The 23,667-nt window shown below is 55.9% G+C and overlaps 5 protein-coding genes across 10 annotated transcripts in view; 3 read left to right on the top strand and 2 right to left on the bottom strand.

Moving 5' to 3' along the window:
* Positions 1 to 23,667, top strand: part of cldni (claudin i) — an 82,015-nt gene that overhangs the window by 23,341 nt on the left and 35,007 nt on the right. The gene's annotated exons all lie outside the window — the stretch shown is intronic.
* Positions 683 to 5,408, top strand: LOC142898490 (perforin-1-like). Its single transcript, XM_076041428.1, has 6 exons — positions 683 to 836; positions 2,063 to 2,636; positions 2,998 to 3,136; positions 3,298 to 3,509; positions 3,878 to 4,319; positions 4,545 to 5,408. The coding sequence occupies exons 2-6, from the start codon at positions 2,074 to 2,076 to the stop codon at positions 4,992 to 4,994; spliced, it is 1,806 nt and encodes a 601-aa protein (XP_075897543.1). The 5' UTR covers positions 683 to 836; positions 2,063 to 2,073; the 3' UTR covers positions 4,995 to 5,408.
* LOC142898493 (uncharacterized) lies at positions 5,394 to 13,176 on the bottom strand. 5 transcript variants are annotated; one of them, XM_076041434.1, is made up of 24 exons: positions 12,366 to 13,176; positions 12,006 to 12,053; positions 11,900 to 11,926; positions 11,557 to 11,628; positions 11,442 to 11,474; positions 11,273 to 11,335; positions 11,044 to 11,199; positions 10,736 to 10,765; positions 10,614 to 10,658; positions 10,469 to 10,528; positions 10,332 to 10,379; positions 10,182 to 10,241; positions 9,825 to 9,878; positions 9,298 to 9,327; positions 8,117 to 8,152; positions 7,944 to 8,003; positions 7,335 to 7,382; positions 7,151 to 7,195; positions 6,992 to 7,048; positions 6,391 to 6,465; positions 6,156 to 6,188; positions 6,006 to 6,044; positions 5,695 to 5,739; positions 5,394 to 5,508 (listed from the first exon to the last, which is right to left on the bottom strand). In XM_076041434.1, the coding sequence occupies exons 1-24, from the start codon at positions 12,433 to 12,435 to the stop codon at positions 5,504 to 5,506; spliced, it is 1,239 nt and encodes a 412-aa protein (XP_075897549.1). In that variant the 5' UTR covers positions 12,436 to 13,176; the 3' UTR covers positions 5,394 to 5,503. The 5 variants fall into 5 exon arrangements, 4 of the variants coding, with proteins under 4 accessions (XP_075897549.1, XP_075897548.1, XP_075897550.1 ...); XM_076041433.1 differs by having other exon boundaries at positions 5,429 to 5,606; XM_076041431.1 differs by having other exon boundaries at positions 5,477 to 5,739.
* Positions 16,548 to 17,807, top strand: cox6a2 (cytochrome c oxidase subunit 6A2). 2 transcript variants are annotated; one of them, XM_076041443.1, is made up of 4 exons: positions 16,548 to 16,697; positions 17,114 to 17,180; positions 17,412 to 17,554; positions 17,647 to 17,807. In XM_076041443.1, the coding sequence occupies exons 2-4, from the start codon at positions 17,114 to 17,116 to the stop codon at positions 17,737 to 17,739; spliced, it is 303 nt and encodes a 100-aa protein (XP_075897558.1). In that variant the 5' UTR covers positions 16,548 to 16,697; the 3' UTR covers positions 17,740 to 17,807. The 2 variants fall into 2 exon arrangements, with proteins under 2 accessions (XP_075897558.1, XP_075897559.1); XM_076041444.1 differs by having other exon boundaries at positions 16,585 to 16,672.
* On the bottom strand, positions 18,280 to 23,572 carry armc5 (armadillo repeat containing 5). The gene is made up of 7 exons (XM_076041422.1): positions 22,661 to 23,572; positions 22,560 to 22,590; positions 22,362 to 22,472; positions 21,318 to 22,218; positions 20,572 to 21,236; positions 20,226 to 20,358; positions 18,280 to 19,903 (listed from the first exon to the last, which is right to left on the bottom strand). The coding sequence occupies exons 1-7, from the start codon at positions 23,018 to 23,020 to the stop codon at positions 18,670 to 18,672; spliced, it is 3,435 nt and encodes a 1,144-aa protein (XP_075897537.1). The 5' UTR covers positions 23,021 to 23,572; the 3' UTR covers positions 18,280 to 18,669.

Raw genomic sequence — 23,667 nt, 5'->3', positions numbered from 1 at the left:
GTTCTCCAGGTTCTCCATGTGTCTGCTGGGCTCTCCAGCTTCCTCATACACTCCAGAAACATGCATGTGAGGTGAACTGGAAACTGTAGATTATCAGTCGGTGTGTGTGTGTGTGTGTGTGTGTGTGTGTGTGTGTGTGTGTGTGTGTGTGTGTGAATGCTTGTGTGTCTCTATGTGCCCCTAATAAAGCGGCCACTGGTCCAGGGTGTCACCCTGTCTTCACCCAGTGGCCGCTGGGAGAGGTTCCAGCAGACCTCCAGCACCCTGACAGCAGGAGGAACTGGGAACTGGGTATTGGATATGGATGGATGGATGGATGGATGGATGGATGGATGGGTGAGAGGATGATAATAATAATGCCTTTTTATGCCACAGCTGCGTTCAACCGTCGACGGTTTTCCTCCAAAAAACAGCAAAAGCTTCATCTTTCATTCAGCACGATAACGTTTCTGACGGTTGGGAGGATTATTTTGATCTGTTTCCATTTGATTTCAGAAGAAATGACTCTCTGCCCCACCACCTCCTGCCCACCACCACCGCCACCACCACTGCCACCACACCATTTCAGAGAAGTGATGATGGTGGTCTCTGCTGCTTTCATAACTGCTTGATTCCACGCAGTCACATCCGCTGCAGACCACCGGCCCCGCCCCCCTCAGCTCTTCTGGCTCGATGAAACCATCAGACCGCTGACACCTCGCCACCCCCAACACACACACACACACACACACCTCATGCTGCTCTGTCAACAGACCACCCTCACCTCGCGTCAACACCTCCTGTCCTGCTGCCTGACTGTCACTCAGCCTCGGCAGTGTGAGCAGAGCAGACGCAAGGTGAGTGAAGAGCTTCACAGAGAAAACTTTTACTTCAAACCCTCTGAGTACATCGACAGCACGTAGGCCGCCTCCACATTTTGTCATTTTAATGGCTGTAGAATTGTCCAAAATGTTTTCGGCAGAACCTCAACTTTCAGTATCTGCTAGTTATTGACCTTCATTGAGTGGCTCAGCGTGTCCTTCTGCTATTTGGCCCACTGAGGCAGAACACAAAGTCGCTGCTGGAGCTGCTGACTCGCCGGTATTACACACAGCACACGTAGCGCTAAAACTGCAATTCCCAGAATGCTCCGATCATCATTACTACATTATTTAATTGGTTTATTGTTGTTTACTTTACTTTTGAGATTTATTTTTAGGGAAAAAGGTTGCAATTGAAATTCGAAATTTGTTTGGTTTAAATTTAAATCAGAAGGCTGCCAATGCAAAAGAGGCACACGATTTTTATTGACATATTTATTTTGGTAAGTTTCTTAAATTTGAAATTTGATCTTGCTTGTGTGAAATATGAAGTTATTCACTGTGCGGTATAGTGTCGTCAAAAATATCGATGTAACGATCATTTTTTCCCGATACTGAAAATGAGAAACGATACGATTGGACCTCTCCGTAGTATCGATCTATCGGTAGCACATTGAGAGACACTGCGAGCGCTCCCTCAGCCACCTCCCTGGGGAGGAGGGGGACGGCGTCGCAAAGAGACTTCTGTGCGACTTCAGCCCGATCTCCGACCGCCACGTCCCCTCCCCGCCCCTCCTCACTAACCCCCCCCCCCCCCTCCCTTCGAAACTTCCGCATTGGCTAGTATCGAAAATCGTATTGAAATACTTCAATACTTTCCCAAATATGGTATCAAAGTCTGAAATCCAGTATCGTGACGACACTAGTGTGGTTTCGTGCTCTGCTGGTTCCACATTCAGGTTCAGCTTCATATAAAAAGGTTCACTGTTCTACCTGGAGGAAGGTTTTTTTTTTTTTTTCAATAAATATCAATATTGGCCTGCAACTTTGTTCAAGTTTTACTCATAATTTTTGCCTCACTGTGTATTTGAGTTTGACCCCTGTGTGGTAACCTAACCCACCAATCAGAGGCCAGGTTGCCGCTGCTGCGTTCAGGAGATGAAGGCTTCGTCCAGTTAGAAATCGAAGCTCTCGGCAAAATGACTTTTTGGTTGGTGTCGAATTAACGAAGCGCAAACGTGTGTCTCGGTTTCCTCTTCCAGGTGAAACCATCATGAGTTGCCATCAGTTCATCCCGCCCTGGCTCCGCCTCCGCCTCCTCCTCCTCGCCGCCCTGACGCTGCTTGCCCTGCCTCGCGGCGCGCTGCCGGCCTGCACGGAGGGCACCGCGGCGGAGTGCGCCGAGGCCGAGTTCGCCCCGGGCAGCAACCTGGCCGGCGAGGGCTTCGACATCAGCCGCATGGAGCGCAAGGGGGCCTTCGTCCTCAACATGAACCTCTGGAAGAGGCCGGACCGGCGCTGCACGCTGTGCGCCAACCCCTACCTGGAGCAGCGGCGGCAGAAGCTGCCGCTGGCCGTGGTGGACTGGAGGGCCCAGCAGGCCTGCAGCTCCAAGGTGTCCAGCCGGCTGCACCGCTCCAGCGAGTCCCTGGTGGCCTCCAGCTCCTCGTCGGTGGAAAACGACTGGAAGGCCAACCTGCAGGTGGACGCCGGGCGAAAAAGCTCCTCGTTCATGCTGGCCGGGACTCAGTCCAAGCTGGCCGAGTACTCCACGGACAAGAGCAAGAGCGACCGCTTCAGCTTCACCAGCCTGGGCATGAGCTGCAGCTACTACAGGTAGGAGGTCCAGAGTGGAATATTGGGAGATTTTGAGAAGAAACAGCGACATCAAGTGGTTGTATTTCACCCTTCCCCCTCCTGAGCTTGCCAGCGAACTGCGCTGGCCTGCACACCCAGACCTGGATACCTCGTTCAGCTTCTTCTTTGTTGGTTTGGCATTCATTGAGCGCTAAATTCCATGTTCATCAGTTGGCCGGCAAGTCTTTGGAAAATGTGATTGGTTTTGTAGATTTAAAAGATGGAAGATGGGTTATGCTGCAGAGTGACCTCACAGTGAAGAGAGCCACTGACGTTTGACCGTGTTATTTTTGCTGTTGCTGTTGTCTGTGACTGTTGTGTGTTGGCTTCTTGCCCACAGCTACCGAGTCAGCAAGTCGCCGCGGCTCCACCCAGAGTTCCGCTACGCACTCCGGCAGCTGCCCAGCAAGTACTCCCCCGACAGCAAGCAGCACTTCTACAAACTCATCGACACCTTCGGCACCCACTACATCACCAAGGTAACCACCGGGGGGGAGCGGGGGGGGGGGGCGAGCCCGGAAACCAGGAAGTAGAGTTTGAAAGCTGGCCACAGCGCCCCCTGTGGGAGATTTCCGTACCTCCACCTCGTGAGCGCCAGGTGGTCCTGCAGGTGCGCTGAGCCGCTGGTGTGTGCTTGCAGGTGAAGCTAGGGGGCAGCGTGCAGTCGGTGACCAGTATCCGGGAGTGCGAGGCCAGCCTGGGCGGCCTCAGCGCCAGCGAGGTGCAGATGTGTCTGCAGGCGGAGGCGTCGGCCAGCGTCAAAGTGACCGCCAGTGCCGAGACCAAGCACTGCAAGAAGGACGTGGAGAAGACGGACAGCAAGAGCGCCTTCGCAGACCGCTTCAACGACCGGTGCAAGACTGTTCCTCCACCTCCACCTCTACCTCTTCCTCCTTGTCCTCCCCTTCTTCCTTCATCTCCTCCTCTTCCACCTCCTCCTCCTTTTAGTCCTCCACCTCTCGCTCTTCCAACCTTCCTCCTCTTCCACCTCCTCCTCCTTTTCTTCAACTCCACCTCCTCCTCTTACTCCTTCTTATCTTCTTCCTCCTGCTCCTCCTCCTCTTCCACCTTCACTTCCTCCTCCTCTTTCTCTTCCACTTCCTCCTCATCTTCTTCCTCCTCCTCCTCTTCCACCTCTTCCTCTTCCCACCTCCTTAGCTCCATCTAACCTCTCTCTCTCTCTCTCTCTCTCTCTCTCTCTCTCTCTCGATCGTCCGCAGGTTCACGGAGATCAAGGGGGGTCACACCACCGACCCGGACCTCCTCTTCTCGGCCGGCAAGAACCCGTCTGCCTACCAGGAGTGGCTGAACACGCTGCCCCAGCACCCCGACCTGGTCTCCTACTCGCTGGACTCGCTCCACGAGCTGCTGCCGGGCAAGAGCCCGATGCGGCGCCACTTGCAGGCCGCCATCAGCCACTACATCCTGGAGCGAGGCCTGTGGCGCAACTGCAGCGAGCGCTGCAGCGCCGGCGTGCGCAGCCAGGGTCCCGACCCCTGCCTGTGCGAGTGCCACAACCAAAAGGCCGTCGGCAAGGACTGCTGCCCGACCCGCAAGGGTCTGGCCCGGGTCGTCCTGCGGGTGCAGCGGGCCGTCGAACTCTGGGGCGACCACACCACCGCCACCGACGGCTACGTCAAGGTCTTCTTCAACAAAGTGGAGGTAAAATGATCAACCGCCGTTTGAAAACCTGCTGCTCATTGCTCAGAAAAGCGCCTGCACAGCAGTCAATCTTGTAGTAAACGGGGTGGAAGGAAGTTCAGCGGACAAGGAAGTCCCAAGTCTGGGCCTATTTGGGCTTTTACCAGAGCGCATTTCAACAATAGCGTGATAATAATGATCATTTTGATGATTTCGGTCACAACTTTTACACCGCTACATCTCCAGGTGGGTCGCACGCCGGTGATCAACAACAACAACAACCCGCACTGGGCCATGGAGCTGGACCTGAGCATCCGGGATCTGACGGTGGGCAACCAGGTCCACTTTGAGGTGTGGGACCAGGACAACCACTGGGACGACGACCTGCTGGGCGCCTGCGACAAGATGGTGGGGTCCGGGTCGGTCCAGGACGTGTGCAGCCTGCAGCACGGCCGCCTCTACTTCGGCTGGGAGGTCACGTGTGCTCCCAGTCTGACGGGCAGCACCTGCACCACCTACAAGCCCACGCCCATGAGCTCCAGCCTGGCGCCGTTCTACACGTCCCGCCACGCCATGCCCGTCCCGCAGGGGGAGCTGCTGAGGATGGGCGTGTTCCTGGGGGGGGCGGCGGCCTCCGGCAGGAACTGCAGCCAATCGGAGACGGAGGAGGAGGTCCGTCCGCTGTGCCTTGTCTGATTTTCGTCCTGGTTTTATTCATGAACGGCTCGATTTTCCACCGTCTTTTGTTGCTATTTGTCGTAATTGGGGAAGCGGGGAGGGAAAGGTGCAGGTTTGTCTGTGGAAGGCAGTGATTTGGTGGTGTCTGCTTTTGGTTCTTTTCATGTTTGCAATACGTGATGTTCTGTCTCATCGCTGGGTTTCAACTTCTCTGATGGTTTTGCGATGAGTCGGACTGCATGAGACAGGAAGTGGAAGTGGAGTTTCCTGTTGATCGGCCGCAGAACATTAGAGAACCAGAAGAGAAACCGACTCACTGACTCACTGACTCACTGACTCACTGACTGACATCAAATGGTTTTATTTAGATTTCATTGTATTTTGTAAAAATAATGATTAAAACAAAAAGAATAAAGACAAGCTTCCCGCCCAGTCTCTGTCTTGGTGGACGTCAGGGTGTTGAGGGGGCGGGGGGGCGGGTGGGGGTCAAAGGTCGACGTGGTCCACCGGGTTCCTGACGGTCTTGATCAGCCTGAGACGCACGACAGCGAGACAGGAAGTGAAGTCGTCACGCGATGAAACATTTCAAATACAGGACAACGCGTTTTCACGTCCGTTTGGAGCATCAGCCTGAAGGTCAACATCAGCCTGAAGGTCAACATCAGCCTGAAGGTCAACATCAGCCTGAAGGTCAACATCAGTCATGGCACTCCCTCACCTTTGTAGGCCAGGGCGTCGCCGGCGTATTCACCGGCCTGCTCGCCTGTCAAAGAACCAAAACACAAACTCAACACAGTGTCAACACACCCAGCAGGAAGCAACACACTCAGTACACAGTTTTGCAACAACGTGTCGCAATTGAGCTGTGCAACTTGAAACTTGCAAGACCACACACACACACACACACACACACACACACACACACACACACACACACACACACACACACTGGTGCAAACAGGCCAATGAGGTCGCTCGGTGACAGGAAGTGGAGAAACTTCCTGGTTACCACCTGGTGCTCTCGCTCACCCAAAGCCTCCTGATTGGCCGCCAGCTGAGAAGCGAAACCTGCTCAAACACACAGAGACACAGCGGCGCATCAAGTCCAAGCCTGTCGCTCGTCTCTCTCTTCCAGCGACCATGGCATGAAGATTGTTAAGAGTCAGAAAAGAACGCCACCTGTCTGCTGGCTCCTGAACCTCTCAGCAGCTCCTGGAAGAGGAAAGAGAAACACAAGCAGAGTTGAGACCTGCAGCAGCAGCAGCAGCAGCAGCAGCAGCAGCAGCAACAGCAGCAACAGCTCGTTGTCTTAAAACACGTTTCTTTTTTCCGGCAGCTTGGTCAGCGTGTCGCTTTGACTCAGCCGGCACGTTGCTTTTTTTCCATCACGCCATCACACCCTGCAGACTCTCACCAAACTTGCTGGCGGTTTTGGCACCTTCAGCGTTGAGCGCCAGCTGCTGGGGAGCGAAGGGGAAGCCGCCGTCACCTGCCGGTGGGGGGGGGTAGGGGGCGGGGGGGGTCACAGCAGGAAGTCAGAGTGTTGCAACGGTGGACGCACTTTACTCATTGTACAGCACGTCGGATCAGCGGCTCTTCTTTTATGTGGAAAGGAGTCATTCGGCTCCTCAGCAAGTCAGACGGAAGCGCTGCTGCTGCTGCTGCTGCTGCTCTCTCTCTCTCTCTCTCTCTCTCTCTCTCTCTCTCTCTCTCTCTCTCTCTCTCTCTTTCTCTCTCTCTCTCTGGCTGATCTGAGGACTCACAGTCAACCAGCGTTGGTTCAAGTGGAGGATGTGAGTGTCAGTCAGACGTTTCCTCCGCATTCACCATCACACTTTCCCAAACACGACAGACGGAGAGGCTCAGCACGAAGTTTAAGTGCTCGACTGAACCGAGAGATGAACTCAGATCGTTGGAGGAAGTGATTCAGTTCAGTTCAGTCCAGGCAAGAGAGTCAGATGTTGGAAGCAGAGGTCACCAGCTCCGAGCCGGGAAGCTCCCAGGGGTGAACCCACCTTCTGCTCCAGCCGGGAGGACGGGGGCGGAGCCGAAAGGAGCCTGAGCAGCGCCTCCTGCAGGTGGGTGGTGGTGGTGGTGGTGGGGATAAAAGGCTCATTGACTCAACCAGTCAGCGCGCAGCAGCGACAGTGTGACTCAGTGGGAAGGTTTCTCACCGTACTTGGCAGCAGACTGGTCCCGACCAGCAGCAGCCAGAGCTCCTGCAGGACCAGAGAGACACACCAGGGTTCAAGCAGCAGCGGCCAATCGCAGCTCGCTCCGGCTGCGATTGGCCGCTGCTGCTGATTGGCTGATGAGTAGCAGCGGATTAGAGGGAGGACAGAGTGTCTGCGCTCTCACCGTACGGCCCGTTCACCTGTCCGGCGTAGCCCCCCGCCGTGCCGAGAGCTGAGCAGCCAATCAGAGGAGGTCACACAGGTCAGACGCTCACAGTCACACCAGCGACTTCACTTTCTTTCCTTTTCTTTCTAAATCATCTTTTCCGGAGCGGAACACAGCGGGAAGCAGCTGCAGCGCAGGTGTCAAACTCTTGAAGGAGATCATTCTTGGAGTTAATTGGTTCATTCTGAAAGTGAAGTTCTCCATCGTCAAGCTCCGCTAAGCTCCGCTAAGCTCCGCTCGTTCCATATTCAGTGTGGAAGCAAAACTTGTTTGGCTGTTCATACAGAACTGTTCACGGTTCCATCAGGAGGAACAGATTTATATGGACCCTGATAGGTTTTTGCTTCCACACTGAATACGGAAGAAGCAAAGCTGAAGGACTTGTGGCGTTGAGTTTGACACCTCCGGTCTGCAGCGTGAAATCAGCTTCAATAAATGAGAGACAACGGCGACACCCAGTGGAGACGGACGACACTGCCTCTTATTTATGGGCCAGCAGGTCTTTGCGCCGTGGAAGCGGTTTTTGAGGGTCCGCTGCCGGGTTAGTGCCGCCGTGACGTCATTTACCTTTCCGCTTCAGGGCTTTGCCCTCAGCAGCGTCGGCTAAGTCTGCAGGGAAACCCAGCCCTGAAACACAGTTCTCATCTCAGCTCATCACCAGGTGGTGCCGGTGGAGCTCCGCCCACCCACCAACCGCCCACCCACCCTCCACCTCCACTCTCGGAAAGTGTGACACTCACCGGCCGCGTAGCCATCGTTGTAGCCGTTGCCGTAGCCTGTGGAGGGAAGCATTCAGCTGGTGAGAGCGTCTGTCTGTCTGCCTGTCTGTCTGTCTGTCTGTCTGTCTGTCTGCCTGCCTGCCTGCCTGTCTGTCTGTCTGCCTGCCTGTCTGTCTGCCTGTCTGTCTGCCTGCCTGCCTGCCTGTCTATCTGTCTGCCTGTCTGTCTGCCTGTCTGCCTGCCTGCCTGCCTGTCTGTCTGCCTGCCTGTCTGTCTGCCTGTCTGTCTGCCTGCCTGCCTGTCTATCTGTCTGCCTGTCTGTTCTGCCTGCCTGTCTGTCTGTCTGTCTGCCTGCCTGCCTGCCTGTCTGTCTGCCTGCCTGTCTGTCTGTCTGTCTGTCTGCCTGTCTGTCTGCCTGCCTGCCTGTCTATCTGTCTGCCTGTCTGTTCTGCCTGCCTGTCTGTCTGTCTGTCTGCCTGCCTGCCTGCCTGTCTGCCTGCCTGTCTGTCTGCCTGTCTGTCTGTCTGTCTGCCTGCCTGCCTGCCTGTCTGTTCTGCCTGCCTGTCTGCCTGCCTGCCTGCCTGTCTGTCTGTCTGTCTGCCTGTCTGTCTGCCTGCCTGTCTGTCTGTCTGTCTGTCTGCCTGCCTGCCTGCCTGCCTGCCTGTCTGTTCTGCCTGCCTGTCTGCCTGCCTGCCTGCCTGTCTGTCTGTCTGTCTGCCTGTCTGTTCTGCCTGCCTGTCTGTTTGTCTGTCTGCCTGCCTGCCTGCCTGTCTGCCTGCCTGTCTGTCTGCCTGTCTGCCTGCCTGCCTGCCTGTCTGCCTGTCTGCCTGTCTGCCTGTCTGTCTGCCTGTCTGTCTGTCTGCCTGCCTGCCTGCCTGTCTGTTCTGCCTGCCTGTCTGCCTGCCTGCCTGCCTGTCTGTCTGTCTGTCTGCCTGTCTGTCTGCCTGCCTGTCTGTCTGTCTGTCTGTCTGCCTGCCTGCCTGCCTGTCTGTCTGTCTGTCTGTCTGCCTGCCTGCCTGCCTGTCTGTCTGTCTGTCTGTCTGTCTGCCTGCCTGCCTGCCTGTCTGTTCTGCCTGCCTGTCTGCCTGCCTGCCTGCCTGTCTGTCTGTCTGTCTGCCTGTCTGTCTGCCTGCCTGTCTGTCTGTCTGTCTGTCTGCCTGCCTGCCTGCCTGTCTGTCTGTCTGTGTGTGTGTGTGACATACCTGTAGACAGAGCTTTGGCTGCGTCTGCACCTGCGGGGGAGGAGGAAGAGGAGACACACCTGCGCTCAGCACATCTGACCTTCAACCATCATCCACCTGTGCAGTGCACTGCTGACTTCCGGACTGGAGCGCAGTGACGTCAGTCGCACTGACTGGACGAAAAGATGGGCGGAGCTTGCGCTTTCTAAAACTGTTCATCGGTGGGAGGAGCCTTAAATTCCCACTGTTCCAATCTGCTCACAATGCTTTCTATTGGTCTGAATCAAATCGGATTCAGCCCACCAGAAAGATCAATGGTTGATGAATTGATGATGAAATGGTTGTCTTTCATGCCCATTGGGCCTGATTTGATTTGATTCGCGAGTAAAAATGTCCATAAAGCGGTGGGCGTGGTTAAAGCAGCCAATTACAGTTGGCCTACAAGCGGGTGGGCAGGTGCAATCCCGGCCCACCAGTGGGTGGAGGTCACCGTGACTCCGCCCATCTTGACCTACCACTGGCAGCGATGAGTGGGCGTGTCTAGTTACCGTAGCCGTTTCCCGCTGCGGGGCCCAGGTAGCCGGCTGCTCCGTCACCATAGCCTGTGGCCAGCAGGTGGCAGCAGAGGGACAGGACACACAATCAAACGTTTTTTGGGGTTTCTGTCGCTCTATTTCTTGCTTGAATAAATAAAATCACTTCAGATTTAAAAGTTTAGAGCGTCTGAATTTTATTTGTCGTTGTTTCCAGAGTCATTTCAATAAAGAACACCGGGGGGGTTCTGGATGGTTCTAAGAGCTAAACACCCTGGTGGGCCTTCAAAGACACTGATTTGGTTGCAACTTTGCTTTGCTTCATTTTCCATTGACATCACAGCAACGTGTTTTTTTTTTGACGAGCCTCACCAGGTGAGATGCCAGCGCCGCCCTGGTGGTGGTAGCCGCCCTGTCCCAGCGCAGCAGCAGCTGAGGAACCAGAGGACACGGAAGCAGAGACCTGAGATCGAACCGAAGAAGAAGAAGAAGAAGAAGAAGAAGAAGAAGAAGAAGACCGACCTCCCAGCTTCCCTGCACCTGCGCCCAGGTACCCCCCCTGTCCCAGACCTGTGGGCGGAGCAAACACGTCCTCAGAAACACAGGCAGGTGTGGTGGTGGTGGTGAGGTTCTCACCTCAGGAGGCTGCCCAGTAGTACCTGCTCCATAGTTCCCAGCTCCCAGCGCTGCTCCGTAGCTCCCGGCTCCAGCAGGCAGACCTGTCAGGGAGGAGCGACAGCCGTCAGTCAGCGGCCAGTCTGACCAGTGACCAGACTGCAGGAGAACCAGAGAGTCGCCACTCACCCGGCCGAGGGACCGGGTAGCCGACGCCGGCCAGCCCGCCGTAACCTGCAAACCAGGAGAGCAGAGTTTAGACCAATCAGAGGCCAGCAGGTGATTCTGGACCACGAGCGGCTCCAACGTACCTGGAAGAGCTCCGAGGCCTCCAGCAAACACTGCGGGGGCGGGGGGGTGGAGGGAGGGAGGGGTCACAGAGGCACCGAGTCAGTTTGGGAAACAGTTCAAATGACTTCTGAGTCAGTGTGCGACTCATGAGTCAGTGAGCGACTCATGAGTCAGTGAGCGACTCAGATTAGCTTTTACTTTATAAAAGGTTCCTGGCACAAATTATTATAAGTGTCATATTTGAATTCTTTATTCAAAAACATCTTCAACAAATGACTCCTCAACCAGCAATATAACAATTCATTCACATATTCATCATTTTTGTTACCACGTTTTCCTTGCTGGCCTAAGCCGAGGTTCAGTCCATTAGGAAGTCCAGTTCCCAGTCCAGCTCCGTGTCCACCTCCGTGTCCAGCTCCGAGTCCAGCTCCGTGTCCAGCTCCGAGTCCAGCTCCCAGCCCAGCACCCTGCAGACCTGCACCTGCTTCAGGAGACACTGTGGTCAGAGAGCAGCAGTGCAGAAGCTAGCATCTCTGTAACTCTGACGCCTGAAGCACCGTAGGCTCCCTGGGATCCCAACCCTGCGGCTCTGGCACCAAGTCCTGCTGCTCTGTAGCCTCCTGGAGAAACACAAGGGGGGGGGGGGGGGGGGGGGGGTGAAATACTTCAGACTGCTGCTGCTGCGGGTGGTGCGGCTCCGCCCACTGAGGTGAGACTCCAGCCTACCGGCTCCCAGATAAGCTCCCGACTGACGTCCAACTGCAGCGACAGGGTTTTTAATGGTTAGCAGTCGCAGGCTAAACAGGCTAAACTCTGGCGGCGTGAAGAGACTGCAACCTACCTCCGTTCTTCAGAGCTTTGCTGCCGTATCGGCTCCCCAGCGCTCCCAGCGCTCCCGCAACTGGGACATGAACTGGTCACATGACAGATAGCAAAATTCTGTTAGCCACGTAGCATTCCAAGGCTATCTGAAGGTGTGTTTTGGTGTAAAGAAAAGTGTATCATTTAGCGGTTTTCATATAAAGCAAATTTAAATGTATATATATATATATATATATACACACACACACACACACACACAGATATATATATATATATATATATATACATATATATATATCTCAGCTGTTTATAATGTGACACATCAACAAAAGTTGAAGATCAGCTGCTTGGTGACCTCTGACCTCCAGGTTTCACACCTCCGCCGACACCTGGAGTAGATAAAGGAGAGGGACGGGTTTAATTCACCAGGATTGAACTCCTCTTTAAAGTTATTGTTGTGAAACACACCTCTGGCAGGTAAGACCCTCCCCCAGGACACACTCTGAGGTCTCACTCCTGGAGATATCAAACACACCGCATTCAATTCTCACCCGAAGCAGAAGCAATCCTGAAAGAACTACACTACACTACATTGCAGTGAAAAGGACACACAACACGGTGTTAAGCGCACATGAATAAGTTGACAAATAAGATAGAGAATAAAAAGATGTAAAAGGCCTCCATATTTACAGAGTGTAAGGAAATGAAATCCTTCTCAGCGTGTTGGAGATGGAATCCATCGACCAATAGCAGCCCACCGCCACCACCACCGCCACCGCACGCAGCACAAGGTGAAGTCTGGAGGTGCGAAAACAAACTCAGACTCACCGCCTTGCAGAGTTTGTCGAGCCCAGCAGAGCAGCAGCGACGTCTGGAGAAGAGCTGAGAGCAGCAGCATGACGGAGGAGCAGGAGGTGGAGGAGGAGGAGGAGGAGGAGGAGCAGGAGGAGAGACACACAGCAGGGCCACCGGACCGGGTTTATATAGACCCACCTCCACCGGAGACACACACACACACACACACACAGGTCTGGTTGGTCCAACTGTTCCTCCGTGTGGCTCCGCCCACCGCCGCTCTGCAGATGTTTCCTCACCCTGGTGACTCAGTTTGACTTTCTGCACTGTTGAATGTTTACATTTTGTTGCACGGGGTAAAATTTGCCATAAGCAGATGAGGACATGAGTGTGTGTGTGTGTGTGTGTGTGTGTGTGTGTGTGTGTGTGTGCCGTGTGCGACTCCAAAACCAATGATTCTTTTCGAAGAAACGGAGAAACAACATTTTCTCTACAATTAAACAGGATGGGAAAACAGCAGCCGACACTCAGACGCAGAAAACTACACAACAACACGCTGACGAAGGCCGGCGGGTGTTTTTTGTTTGTGTTTTTCTTTTTCTTTTTGCCCTTCAGCGGAGGCCTGAATGTAACACAGGTGTCAGCAAGTGGACGGATTCGTCCGCCGCCTCCTGTTGGGGTTGGCCAGACAGCCAATCACAGCCAGACAACAAACATCCAGTCTGATGAAAAGAGGGACGGACGGCGGGAAGCAGAACTCAGAGTCGGGTCGACGCTCTGGAGACTCTGGAGCACAGCGGTGGAGGACCGAAGAAACACCTGACACTCAGTCAGTCAGTCTGTCTGCCTGTCTGTCTGTCTGTCAGTCTGTCTGACTGCTGATTTGATTTTGATTCAAGTGTTTATTTCAAAAGTCTCGACAGTCGTGTCTGATACTTAGTATCAGTTGGTTTAAAAGAAGAAGTAATATATATATACACACACAGATATGTATTTTTATACATATATATCAGACATGTATGTATACACATACAATACATGTGGATGCATCATGGGTATGTCATATGGACATATATATACATATATATATGTATATACACATCAGTCATTGGGACTGCTGGAAAAACACAGCAGGACAGTCACGCTTCCACAGACGCCAGGGGTCTTCACGCCACCTGTGGGGGTGGTGGTGGGGGTGGTGGTGGTGGTGGTGGAGGGATGGTGGGGGTTGCAGAGACCACCACGACGTCTCCACTGGTGGCACCAGCCAGGAGACAATAACAAGTCTGCTGGGCTCTGACTCACCGACTGCCGTCCTGTTGTTCCAGAGGACGAATCCATCAGATGACGGAGGGTCGTCAAGGAGCAGACATGAGTGGGACGCAACATCTGGAGACACTGGAGACAGTGGAGACAGTGGAGACAGTGGAGACCCTGGAAACAGTGGAGACCCTGGAGGCAGTGGAGACACTGGAGACACTGGAAGCAGTGGGGACACTGGGAACATTGGAGACCCTGGAGACACTGGGAACAGTGGAGACCCTGGAGACACTGGAGACCCTGGAGGCAGTGGAGACCCTGGGAACAGTGGAGACCCTGGAGACAGTGGAGACCCTGGAGGCAGTGGAGACACTGGAGGCAGTGGGGGCAGTGGAGACCCTGGAGGCAGTGGAGACCCTGGAGGCAGTGAGGACACTGGGAACACTGGAGACACTGGAAGCAGTGGAGACAGTGGAGACAGTGGAGACCCTGGAAACAGTGGAGACCCTGGAGGCAGTGGAGACACTGGAGACACTGGAAGCAGTGGGGACACTGGGAACATTGGAGACCCTGGAGACACTGGGAACAGTGGAGACCCTGGAGACACTGGAGACCCTGGAGGCAGTGGAGACCCTGGGAACAGTGGAGACCCTGGAGACAGTGGAGACCCTGGAGACACTGGGAACAGTGGAGACCCTGGGAACAGTGGAGACCCTGGAGGCAGTGGAGACCCTGGGAACAGTGGAGACACTGTCTAGATGGTGGTGGACCAGCAGCCACATGGGCTCAGTGTGTTTAAAAACGTACATGTGTATTTGTGTATATGATGAATGTTGAGGTTGAGGATGTTTATTGTTGAATCAACCGTGCAGGACGACTCCACCACCAACATTTCCATGATGAACTCTCTCACATCCACCATGAAAAGCTCCGATTCAAGTTGTTTTGAGCAGGTCGGAATCTGACCGGATCAATCGGCTCTGTTTTTGGCAAGGAAAGGGGCGGGGCTAGAGCATCGCTGATCACACCGACAGGAGGCCTGGAGCTGCTACTCGCTGCCTCCGTCGGTTCCAGGAGGAATCGGATCAGCCTCAAAGTCAAAGCACTGAATCGAATAACCAGCTCGTTTGAAACAGAGTGGACCGAATCGTTCAAAGAGTCAAAGGACTGAATCACACGGCCAGCAGGTCCCCAGGACCTGAAGATGTGAAGGACTGAGAGTCTTCCAGTGGCGCCTGGGCGACTCAGACGCTGCTCAAACATCCACTCAGACTCACACTGAATCACGCCAGTGTCTCCGTGTTGGCGCCGCCCTGCTGGACCCTGCCGCCAGCCCAACTTCACACCGCACCATCAAACCACATCAACGTGGCGTCACTGGAAGATTAGTGTTTTCTTATTAAAATTCTCCCCAGCACCTCTGAATTGTGTTGACTTGAAGCACAACCAACGCTTACAACTCGCACGACCGAACGACGAGGTTTCTGAGGCTTTGATGCAGGTCTTCCTGCTCCTAAGTCGGTTTACCGACTCGCGCGTGTCTTTGCAGGCGTTTCAAACTCACCAGAGAAGTGAACAAACACATTTCAACCAATTGCAAAGTTTAAAACACAACAAAACCCGAATGAAAGCCCCGACTGACGGTGAGTGTGAAGATCTGGAAGTGGCTCTTTACACCTCCGTCCAACATCACACACACACTCTGCAGGCGTCTGTCTCTGAGGCAGAAAACACACACACACACACACACACACAGGGTGGTGTGTGTGTGTGTGTGTGATGAAGGGAAAAACTCACCTGAGCTCATTTTGCACACTGGGGTGTTACAGACTGTTTTGCTCTCTGTCTGTCTGTCTGTCTGTCTGTGTGTGTCCGTGTGTCTCCTGCTCAATAGCTGAATTCCCCGTCAGTACCCTGAGGGACCTGCGGGGGGCGCTGTGGGACTTGCTAACAGGGAGGAAGCTGTTTAGCAGACACCTGCAGCTGCTGCGGCTCAACATCTGTCCCTGAAGCGAACCTGCTGGTGACATCACCGCCAAACCGACCAATCAGAGGGAGGCAGCACAGAGGGAGCCACTCCCACTTCTTCACTTTGCACCCTGGACTCCAGCAGATCAGCGGAGGGAAAACCCCTGCAGGGAGCTTCGCATTGAGCCCTCTGTTTACAGCCGCCCACCAGCGAAACTTGACCTCTGTACATCTTGAGGTCACATGGGGGCGACGCCCACAGGAGCCGAGCCAATGAGAAGTCAGACAGCCAGACAGACAGACGGGCTGCGACAACTCCTCAACTCACAGCGACAGCTTTCAGAATTAATTCCTTTGACATTTAACTTGAAAATCACCTCCTCACTCTGGTGTCTTCCTGCTGAGAGGGCCAGAGGGGGGTGCTGATCCCAGGGTTTCACTGGACTCAAACACATATGCTCCAAAATAAAAAAGAAAGAAGAAACATCCTCCAAAATTCCAAAATAAAAGCACAACACAACAGCCACACTTGACTCTGATTGATGATTTACAGCATACAGTATTTCTTGTGTTTCTGACAGTTTTAGATCAACAAGTGACACAAATAATTCAAATATTGTACACATACACCTGTGTGTGTGTGTGTGTGTGTGTGTGTGTGTGTGTGTGTGTGTGTGTGCAATACTTGATTTATTTGTGCACTGAAGAAGGGTGATAAGTCACTTGTTGATCTAAAACTGTAAAAATAAAATAAAAATAAAAGCCGCTGTGGGGGGAAACTGAGGACAGAATGTTTGTGAGTCGGTCCAGTGAAGAACAAGACGACGACCTGATCGCAGTGTTTGTCCTCAGCAACAACACACAACACACTTCCTGTTCCTGCAGCAGCAGCAGCAGCAGTCACGCCTGTCCAAATATGAACTGCGCTTCTTGGCAGGACGGCTGAAAAAAACAAGTGGGGGGGTGGGGGTGGGGGTGGAGTCAGTGATAGTGGCGCTGGGTTCAGCTCAGGACAGACTGAAGGGCAAAACACAGCAGGAATAAGAAGAAGAAGAAGAAGAAGAAGAAGAAGAAGAAGGAAAGTTCCCCACCACAATAACAGCAGCAGCACTGTGAGTCGAGGAGAAGAAGGTTGAAGTGAGTCTCAGTCTGCAGCAGTTGTGTTGAGCCAGTTGTGTCGTCGTCGTTTCCCTACGGTGTGTGTGTGTGTGTGTGTGTGTGTGTGTGACAGGCCCAGACACCTGTTTACTGTTTAACCTGCACAGGGAACCTGACCTCGCTGCGATTTGGAGGTTCTACAGTACTCTGCTGAAGTCGCGACTCGATCGCTCCATCAGAATTCTTGCACTTGTGTTTCTCCTTCTTGTGCCACAATTTTGTGCGTCACTGTTGCCGTTGTGCGCCGAGCCGTCGTGTCGTCAGTTCAATGTCAAGTGCGCGACTCCAGCGCCTCTCCTTCCTCACTCTGCAGTGTGTTTGCTCTCTCTCTCTCTCTCTCTCTCTCTCTCTCTCTCTCTGTCTCTCTCTCTCTCTCTCTCTCTCTCTCTCTGCAGATGTCTGCGTCTGCAGCTGCTCGCCGGGTTCTGGCCGCCGCCGCTCACTCCGGCCATGAGGGAGGAGGTCAGTACGTCTCTCTCACCCTCTAACCTTAACTCCTCCCCCGATTCTCCTCCTCACTCTGGTTCCTCTCCTGGTTCCTTACCTGCTTCCTCCCCCGGTTCCTCACCCGGTTCCTCACCTGGTTCCTCACCTGGTTCCTCTCCTGCTTCCTCCCCCGGTTCTTCTCCTGGCTCCTCACCTGGTTCCTCCCCCGGTTCCTCACCTGGTTCCTCACCTGGTTCCTCTCTCCAGCCCGGACCTGGAAGATCCTGACGGCGGTGCTAGCGGTCCCCGGTGTGACCGTCTGCATGGTCAACGCCTACTTGAAGGGTCAGGCTCACTCCCACGAGCAGGAGGAGTTCGTGCCCTACGCCCACCTGCGCATCCGCACCAAGGTGAGTGGTAGCTCCGCCCGCCAGAGCGCCATGGCTCCGCCTCCCCTCCTGAGTCCCACCAACCTGCTGCTCTGCTGCTGCTGTGCTTGCAGAAGTTCCCCTGGGGCGACGGGAACCACTCGCTCTTCCACAACCCTCACACCAACGCGCTGCCTGACGGCTTCGAGAGCTCCTCCCACCACTGAGGGTCTCGGCCCCGCCCACCGCCACCGCTCAGCCACTCACTGGAATAAAACTCGACGTTCTGAGTCAATCAGTGTCTTCATCTTCTTCTCGTTCAGAGTGAAAAAAATGTCTATAAATAAAAAGATTTAATAAAAAACAACAAACACCTGCTGCTTTCTTCTAACACACTCAACCATATAGTTCTGGAAATGAGCCCTTGGTGATGTCACCAGTGCCAGCTGTGGCTCCTCCCCCAGGCCAGTGACCACCCCCCCCCCTCAGCCAGGTGTCTGAGACCACCTTGCTTCAGTCTCCTTCTGAACACGGTGGAAGGTTTGTAGCAACGGTTGCTCTGATTGGCTTGCTGGTCGTCGTCGAGACGTGATTGGACGGTGAAAGACAAACAACTGCGCCGCTTCAACTCCACTGCTCTTTCATCATATTTCATTTCTTTTTGTTGAACTGTTCTCTCATTTTCTTTGCTGCGAAAGGCGTTCTACTCGACTCTCACCAGCAGGGGGAGAATCGTAAGCGTCAAAATAAAACACGACTCCGACGTCTCAGAGGTTCGGTCATATTTTATAGATTTCTTTCAGGTGATTTACTTCATGACACTTTTTTGGGATTTGAAGTTTAAACAAACGGTTATTTTCAGTCGGACGACAGCAGGTGGCGCCGCAGCGGCACAACGGAGTCGTTTGCAGCGATGACATAAATTAATATGTGCTCATCCATAGCATCTCTATGTACAAAATAAACAACAGGCTCCAGCCCTGAACATTGCTCCACTTCCTGCTCAGCACAATGCAGTTCAGTCGCAGCTTCAGCAAAAAAAATGAAATGATATTTAAAAAAAAATAATAATACAAAATTCATTCAACAAAGATTGTGAGTCTGACAACGGAAAAAAAAGGAAATCTGGCTGATGTGTCTCGATCTGACAGCGTCTCTCAGCTGAGGGAGGCGGCAGCCAGGCTGAGGAGGTCCTGCCTCAGCACCTCCACGCAGTGCGCCTCCTTGACCAGCCTGCGCAGCAGCTCCCCCTGGTGGCCACGGCCTGCCAGCAGCAGGGACAGGCAGGCCCGGCCCAGCGCCGCGTAGTTGTGGCGCTGGGAGAAGCCGTAGAGCTCTGGGAGGAGCCCAGCCAGAGCTCCTTGTCCTCCCCCTGCTCCTCCTCCTGCTCCTTCTGGCCCTGCCGGGTCCAGGAGGAGGCGGGGAGTCCCTGTGGAGCTGGAGGTGGAGGCTCCTCCTCCTCCTCCTGCAACCTTCTCCCCTACCGAGGTCTCCATCAGCTCCAGCTCCGACGTCCTGGCGGCCAGGTTCTCCTCGGCCGACTCGGGGCTCCAGCTGGAGTTGAGGAGGAGGCTGACGCTCAGCTCCTCCAGCGCCCCCTGCAGGTCCGGCACCAGGAAGCGGCCGGCTCCCACCATGGCCTGGCCGAGGGCCGAGTCCTGGAAGGGCGCCTCCTGGCTCTCTATCGGGGAGAGCAGGCGGTCCAGGACCCGGCAGGGCCCGCCCCCCTGGGTCAGGCGGTCCGGGGCCCCGCCCCCCTTGGCCCCGCCCCCCTGGGCCAGGCGGCAGCCGTGCAGGAAGTGCAGCACTGGCAGCAGCGTGTCGGAGCTGACGTCTCTGATGCGGATGTCTTCGTGGCCTCGAGCTTCTCCGAACCTGCCGCTCAACAGGCCTCGGAAATACTCAGACTCCCCCGCCCCCCCCGACGCCCCGCCCCCGACCACACGCCCCCTGCTGGCCGGCACGCGGGTCCCGTCGTCCAGCAGCAGCACCAGGTCGAAGGCGGCCAGGCTGTAGGGACAGGAGTCGGCCAGGCGGGGGCGCTTGCACAGTGGCGGGGAGGAGGGGGCGGGACTGGCGGCAGGAAGGGGCGGAGTCAGACCGAGACACTTCCTGTCCAGCTGCGTCACGGTGGGAGGGGGCGGGGCCAGGCCCGACAGGCACCCAATCAGCAGGGAGCAGTAGAGCGAGTGGAGGCGGGACGTCCGGCCGGACAGAGGCGAGGCGGCCCAATCAGAGAGCAGCCGGCGGCCGCACTCGGCGCCGTGCTCCTCCTCCCCTTCCTCCTCCTCCTCTTCATCACCTCCCTGGTCGGCGTCGCGGCCCAGCGGCTGCAGAGCCAGCAGCAGACCGCCACCGTCCACCAGGAGGCGCTTCAGCAGCGGCTTGTTGCTGCAGGACGAGAAGGTTTGTGAAGGTTGAGAGGAACCAACTCAACCACTTTTCACTGTTTTATTGTCTATCTATCTAGTATCTATCTATCTATCTATCTAGTAAATATCTATCTATCTGTCTATCTAGTGTCTATCTATCTATCTAGTATCTATCTATCTAGTATCTATCTATCTATCTATCTATCTATCTATCTATCTAGTATCTATCTATCTATGTATCTAGTGTCTATCTGAATATCTATGGAATCTATCTGTCTGTCTGTCTGTCTGTCTGTCTATGTGGTGTCAGATGCACCAGCAGGAGGAGTGCAGACGCTCACCTGCTGATCAGCGGCAGTGACAGTGTGCAGTTCATGCGCTCGGTGTCGGAGCCAGACAGCATGACGTGGGCCAGGACGCCGGCGCCGAACGCCGACTCACACTGGACCCGCAGGTTGCTGAGGAGGGAGAGGCCTGTGGAGAGAGAGGAGGGGCGGAGTCAGGGGCGGAGTCAGCGGTGCACTTCCTGTGGACGCTACACTTCACTCCACACTGACACGAAGACGAAAGGCTTCACTCTGCTCTGGACACACACACACACACACACACACACACACACACACACACACACACACACACACACACACACACAGACCAGCAGGTGGGGACACCGGGATGTTTTCTCACCCAGCTGTCGGACTTTGGTTCTGACCCGCTCCGACTGCCGCCCAACCCCCTCGCCCGGCACCCCCCGGCAGAGGTGGTGCTGGATGAGTGCGGCGGCCCCGGTGCGCAGCAGCGCCTGCAGGCAGTTGGGGTTGCAGCTGAGGCGGTGCAGCAGGCGCAGGCAGCGGCCGCTGGGCTCCGGGTGGAGGCTCAGGTAGCGCAGCAGGCCGGCGGCGGCGCCCGAGCTCACCAGCGCCACGCTGGGGTCGGCGGCGTGCGAGAAGCGAGACAGCAGCAGCAGGATGGGCGACTCGGGCGTCCAGGGCTCCGGGTGGTAGGGGTGCAGGTAGGGGCGGGGCGCCGGGGGCGGGGCCTCCAGGGTGACCGGGGCCAGGGAGGGGGTGGACGGCGCCCGCTGCCTCCGGCGGTGGGGGGAGGAGAACTTGGAGGGGGAGGGGCCGGGAGAAGGGGTGGGGACTGGGGAGGGGGAGGGTTTCTTGGAGGCCGAAGGAGGAGACGGGTTCCTGACGGAGGAGCAGCAGGAGTCTGGGTTGGGGGAGGAGGAGGAGGAGGTCTGGGGGGAGGAAGACGGAGGGAGGTGGAGGCCCCCCCACTCCCCCTCCACCCCCGAGGAGTCCAGCAGGTCCCCCTCCGAGGAGATCAGACCCTCAGACAGCAGCCAGGACCTGGGGGGGGGGGTAGGGGGGAGGAGTTATGAGGAGCAACAACAACCATGACGGAGCAGCAGCAGCAGATGTTGCACCAACCTGAGGCTGAGGAAGCTGGAGGAGCAGAGGCCTCCCTGCTCCCGGCTCCCCTCCTCCCTCCTGCAGCCGTCGGGGGGAGGAGGGAAGTCGAAGGAGTCGAAGCAGGAGGAGGGCAGCGGGTCGACGGGCGACGACGGGCCCGGGTCCGGCCTGTCGGCGCCGCCCTGGTCCGCCCCGGCGAGCTCCACCAGGAGGCCCACCAGCAGCGGCACCAGGCCCAGCTCCTGCAGCTGCTCCATGGCCGACTCGTCAAACACAAAGTCCACGCAGGCCAGGATGGCCAGGCGGGCCAGCGGGTGGCGCCGGTGGGCCGCCAGGAAGCCCGTCAGCACCTCCAGGCCGCCGCCCTCCTTCACCTTGGCCCGGTTGACGGCCTCCTTGCAGCACAGGCACAGCGCCTTGAGGAACACACCCGACTTGGGCGGCTCCTTGCGGGCCTCCTGGGCAAACCTGCCGATGACGCCCAGCGAGCCCACCAGGGGGCGCAGGCAGCCCTGCGAGCACACGTTGGCCAGCGTCTTGAGCGCCAGCTCCTCGAAGGCCCGGTTGGCCTCGCCCGGCGCCGCCATGGCGCCCAGCTGGGTCAGCGCGCCCGAGCGGGACACCTCGCGGGCACACTCGGGTCCGCAGCCGCGGGTCAGATCGTGGAGGGTCCGCAGCGCCGCCCGCCGCAGCGCCGCCGGGAACTCGGAAGCGAGGAGCGGCGCCAGCGCCGGCAGGGCGCCCTGGGTGAGCAGCGCCAGGCGGTGAGGGGGAGTGTCCGACAGGTAGAGCAGCGCCCGCACCGCCGACTGGGCGCACTCCAGTTTGGGACAGGGCTCCTTCGGAGGGGCGGCGCTGGCGCTGGGTGAGGACGGACCCGAGGACAGCGACACGCAGACCAGGAGCAGCGGGACCACACCTGGGACACGACGACGGCAGAACACAGTCAGAAACAACAAGAACCAGATCCCACTTGGACCCTGGCTGAAAGTGTGGACAGGCAGATTTGAGAAGGAATCTGATTAGAATCAATTGGATCGGGCAGCATGGGTCTCAACCCACCGGCCGAGTGGACAACAGTAGAACCTTCCGGGTCCATAGCCAAGTTCCCCAGGGCCCGGGCCGCCCGGTTCTGGACCGTCTCCAGGGCCACGTTCCTTTTCAGGATCTCCGCTGTGGTTCAACATCAAACGTTTATTTATTTCAAACTTGTGGTGTTTAGTTAGCAATGACAAACTGTACTTTAGTATCGGCACCAACCTAAAACATCCACTCCATCCATCTTGCGGACCTGAAACGACAGACAAGTTGAGGGTGAGAGCGTTTGGGTCGGTCAGGACCGGTGGTTCCCGCTGTCCTACCTCCTCCCGGGTCTCCGGCTCGGTGCAGCAGTTTGCCAGGATGCTGAGGGCCAGGTCCAGGGTCTTCCGGGAGCACTGGGGCCGACGCAGCAGCTCCAGCAGGGGGCGCAGGCCACCCTGACTCCTGAAGCGGGTGATGCCGGCCTTGTCACCCTTGATGTGCTCCGTCCGGATGGCTAAAAGCGCTCGCCATTGGCACAGCCGGCCCTTCTTGTCCAACTCCTTGCCGCAGTCAGGTCCTGGTCCCGGTCCAGGTCCAGGTCCAGGTCCAGGCTTGGACAGGTGAGCCAGGCACCAGGTCAGAGAGCTCTCTGGTCCTCGGGATCGTTTCAAGTCACCTTGGCCCGGTGAAGTAGCCATGATTTGTCTGCTCCAAATTTTGGACTAATGTATAATTAATTATGTTGCATCACTAGAAGCTTCTCACAACAAAAAAAAAAGCACATCAGCACGTTGGTCCTTAAAAAGTGAAATTACAGCTTTGGCTACTCAGCAAATGTTACACTTTCTACGAGTTTGTTGTTTTTTCGCTCAAGTTTCAAAAGTCGCTTCCGCGCTCAGGAAACTACAGGTACCATAAAACAGGAAAAGCTGTACCACCTGACACCGCACTCCCTGATGGGTAATGGAGTTTCAGCAGCCCCGGTCCACTCCCTGCGAAAATGGCCTACATCGTGCGAAGGCCGAGTCGGCGTCGCTCTGCGTCGTGTTCGTGTATTTGCGCGACGTCACATATTTTGCACATCACGTAGCGAATTCGAGCCCCGGGTGAGCCGTGTGTTTCGGCCAGAGGCCGCGTAGTTTCGGCGAAACAAAATTCAATCGCCTGTGCTAGCCGCTAACGCCATCTTTAGCCAAATAAGAAAACAGGGGCGGGAGAGTGCGGGAACTGGGACTTGAAGGGGCGGGTCCGCCGCGGTGTGCTTGGGACTTGTAGTCCTGATGCAGTGGCCCTCTGCTTTCGGCTCACCAACTTCCTGCCACCTCTCAAACTACGTTTCCCGTGA

The sequence above is a fragment of the Nelusetta ayraudi genome, unplaced genomic scaffold (assembly GCF_046127955.1).
Source record: "Nelusetta ayraudi isolate G7.1 ecotype Tasmania unplaced genomic scaffold, CSIRO-AGI_Nayr_v1 ptg000067l, whole genome shotgun sequence".
NCBI lineage: Eukaryota > Metazoa > Chordata > Actinopteri > Tetraodontiformes > Monacanthidae > Nelusetta > Nelusetta ayraudi.
This window is presented reverse-complemented; position numbering and strand designations above follow the sequence as displayed.

Bases quoted from the DNA above. Each gene is read 5' to 3' on its own strand.
- LOC142898490 (XM_076041428.1), top strand. From the start codon at position 2,074: ATGAGTTGCCATCAGTTCATCCCGCCCTGGCTCCGCCTCCGCCTCCTC. The intron at 3,510-3,877 runs GTGCAAGACTGT...GATCGTCCGCAG, and splicing joins GCAGACCGCTTCAACGACCG to GTTCACGGAGATCAAGGGGG. The intron at 4,320-4,544 runs GTAAAATGATCA...CTACATCTCCAG, and splicing joins TCTTCTTCAACAAAGTGGAG to GTGGGTCGCACGCCGGTGAT.
- LOC142898493 (XM_076041431.1), bottom strand. From the start codon at position 12,435: ATGCTGCTGCTCTCAGCTCTTCTCCAGACGTCGCTGCTGCTCTGCTGG. The intron at 7,383-7,943 runs GTAAATGACGTC...TTGGCTGCTCAG, and splicing joins CAAAGCCCTGAAGCGGAAAG to CTCTCGGCACGGCGGGGGGC. The intron at 6,189-6,390 runs GTGAGAGTCTGC...TTCCTCTTCCAG, and splicing joins CAAAACCGCCAGCAAGTTTG to GAGCTGCTGAGAGGTTCAGG.
- armc5 (XM_076041422.1), bottom strand. From the start codon at position 23,020: ATGGCTACTTCACCGGGCCAAGGTGACTTGAAACGATCCCGAGGACCA. The intron at 22,473-22,559 runs GTTGGTGCCGAT...GTTGAACCACAG, and splicing joins GGATGGAGTGGATGTTTTAG to CGGAGATCCTGAAAAGGAAC. The intron at 20,359-20,571 runs GTGAGAAAACAT...CTCTCTCCACAG, and splicing joins AACCAAAGTCCGACAGCTGG to GCCTCTCCCTCCTCAGCAAC.
- cox6a2 (XM_076041443.1), top strand. From the start codon at position 17,114: ATGTCTGCGTCTGCAGCTGCTCGCCGGGTTCTGGCCGCCGCCGCTCAC. The intron at 17,181-17,411 runs GTCAGTACGTCT...TCCTCTCTCCAG, and splicing joins CTCCGGCCATGAGGGAGGAG to CCCGGACCTGGAAGATCCTG. The intron at 17,555-17,646 runs GTGAGTGGTAGC...CTGTGCTTGCAG, and splicing joins ACCTGCGCATCCGCACCAAG to AAGTTCCCCTGGGGCGACGG.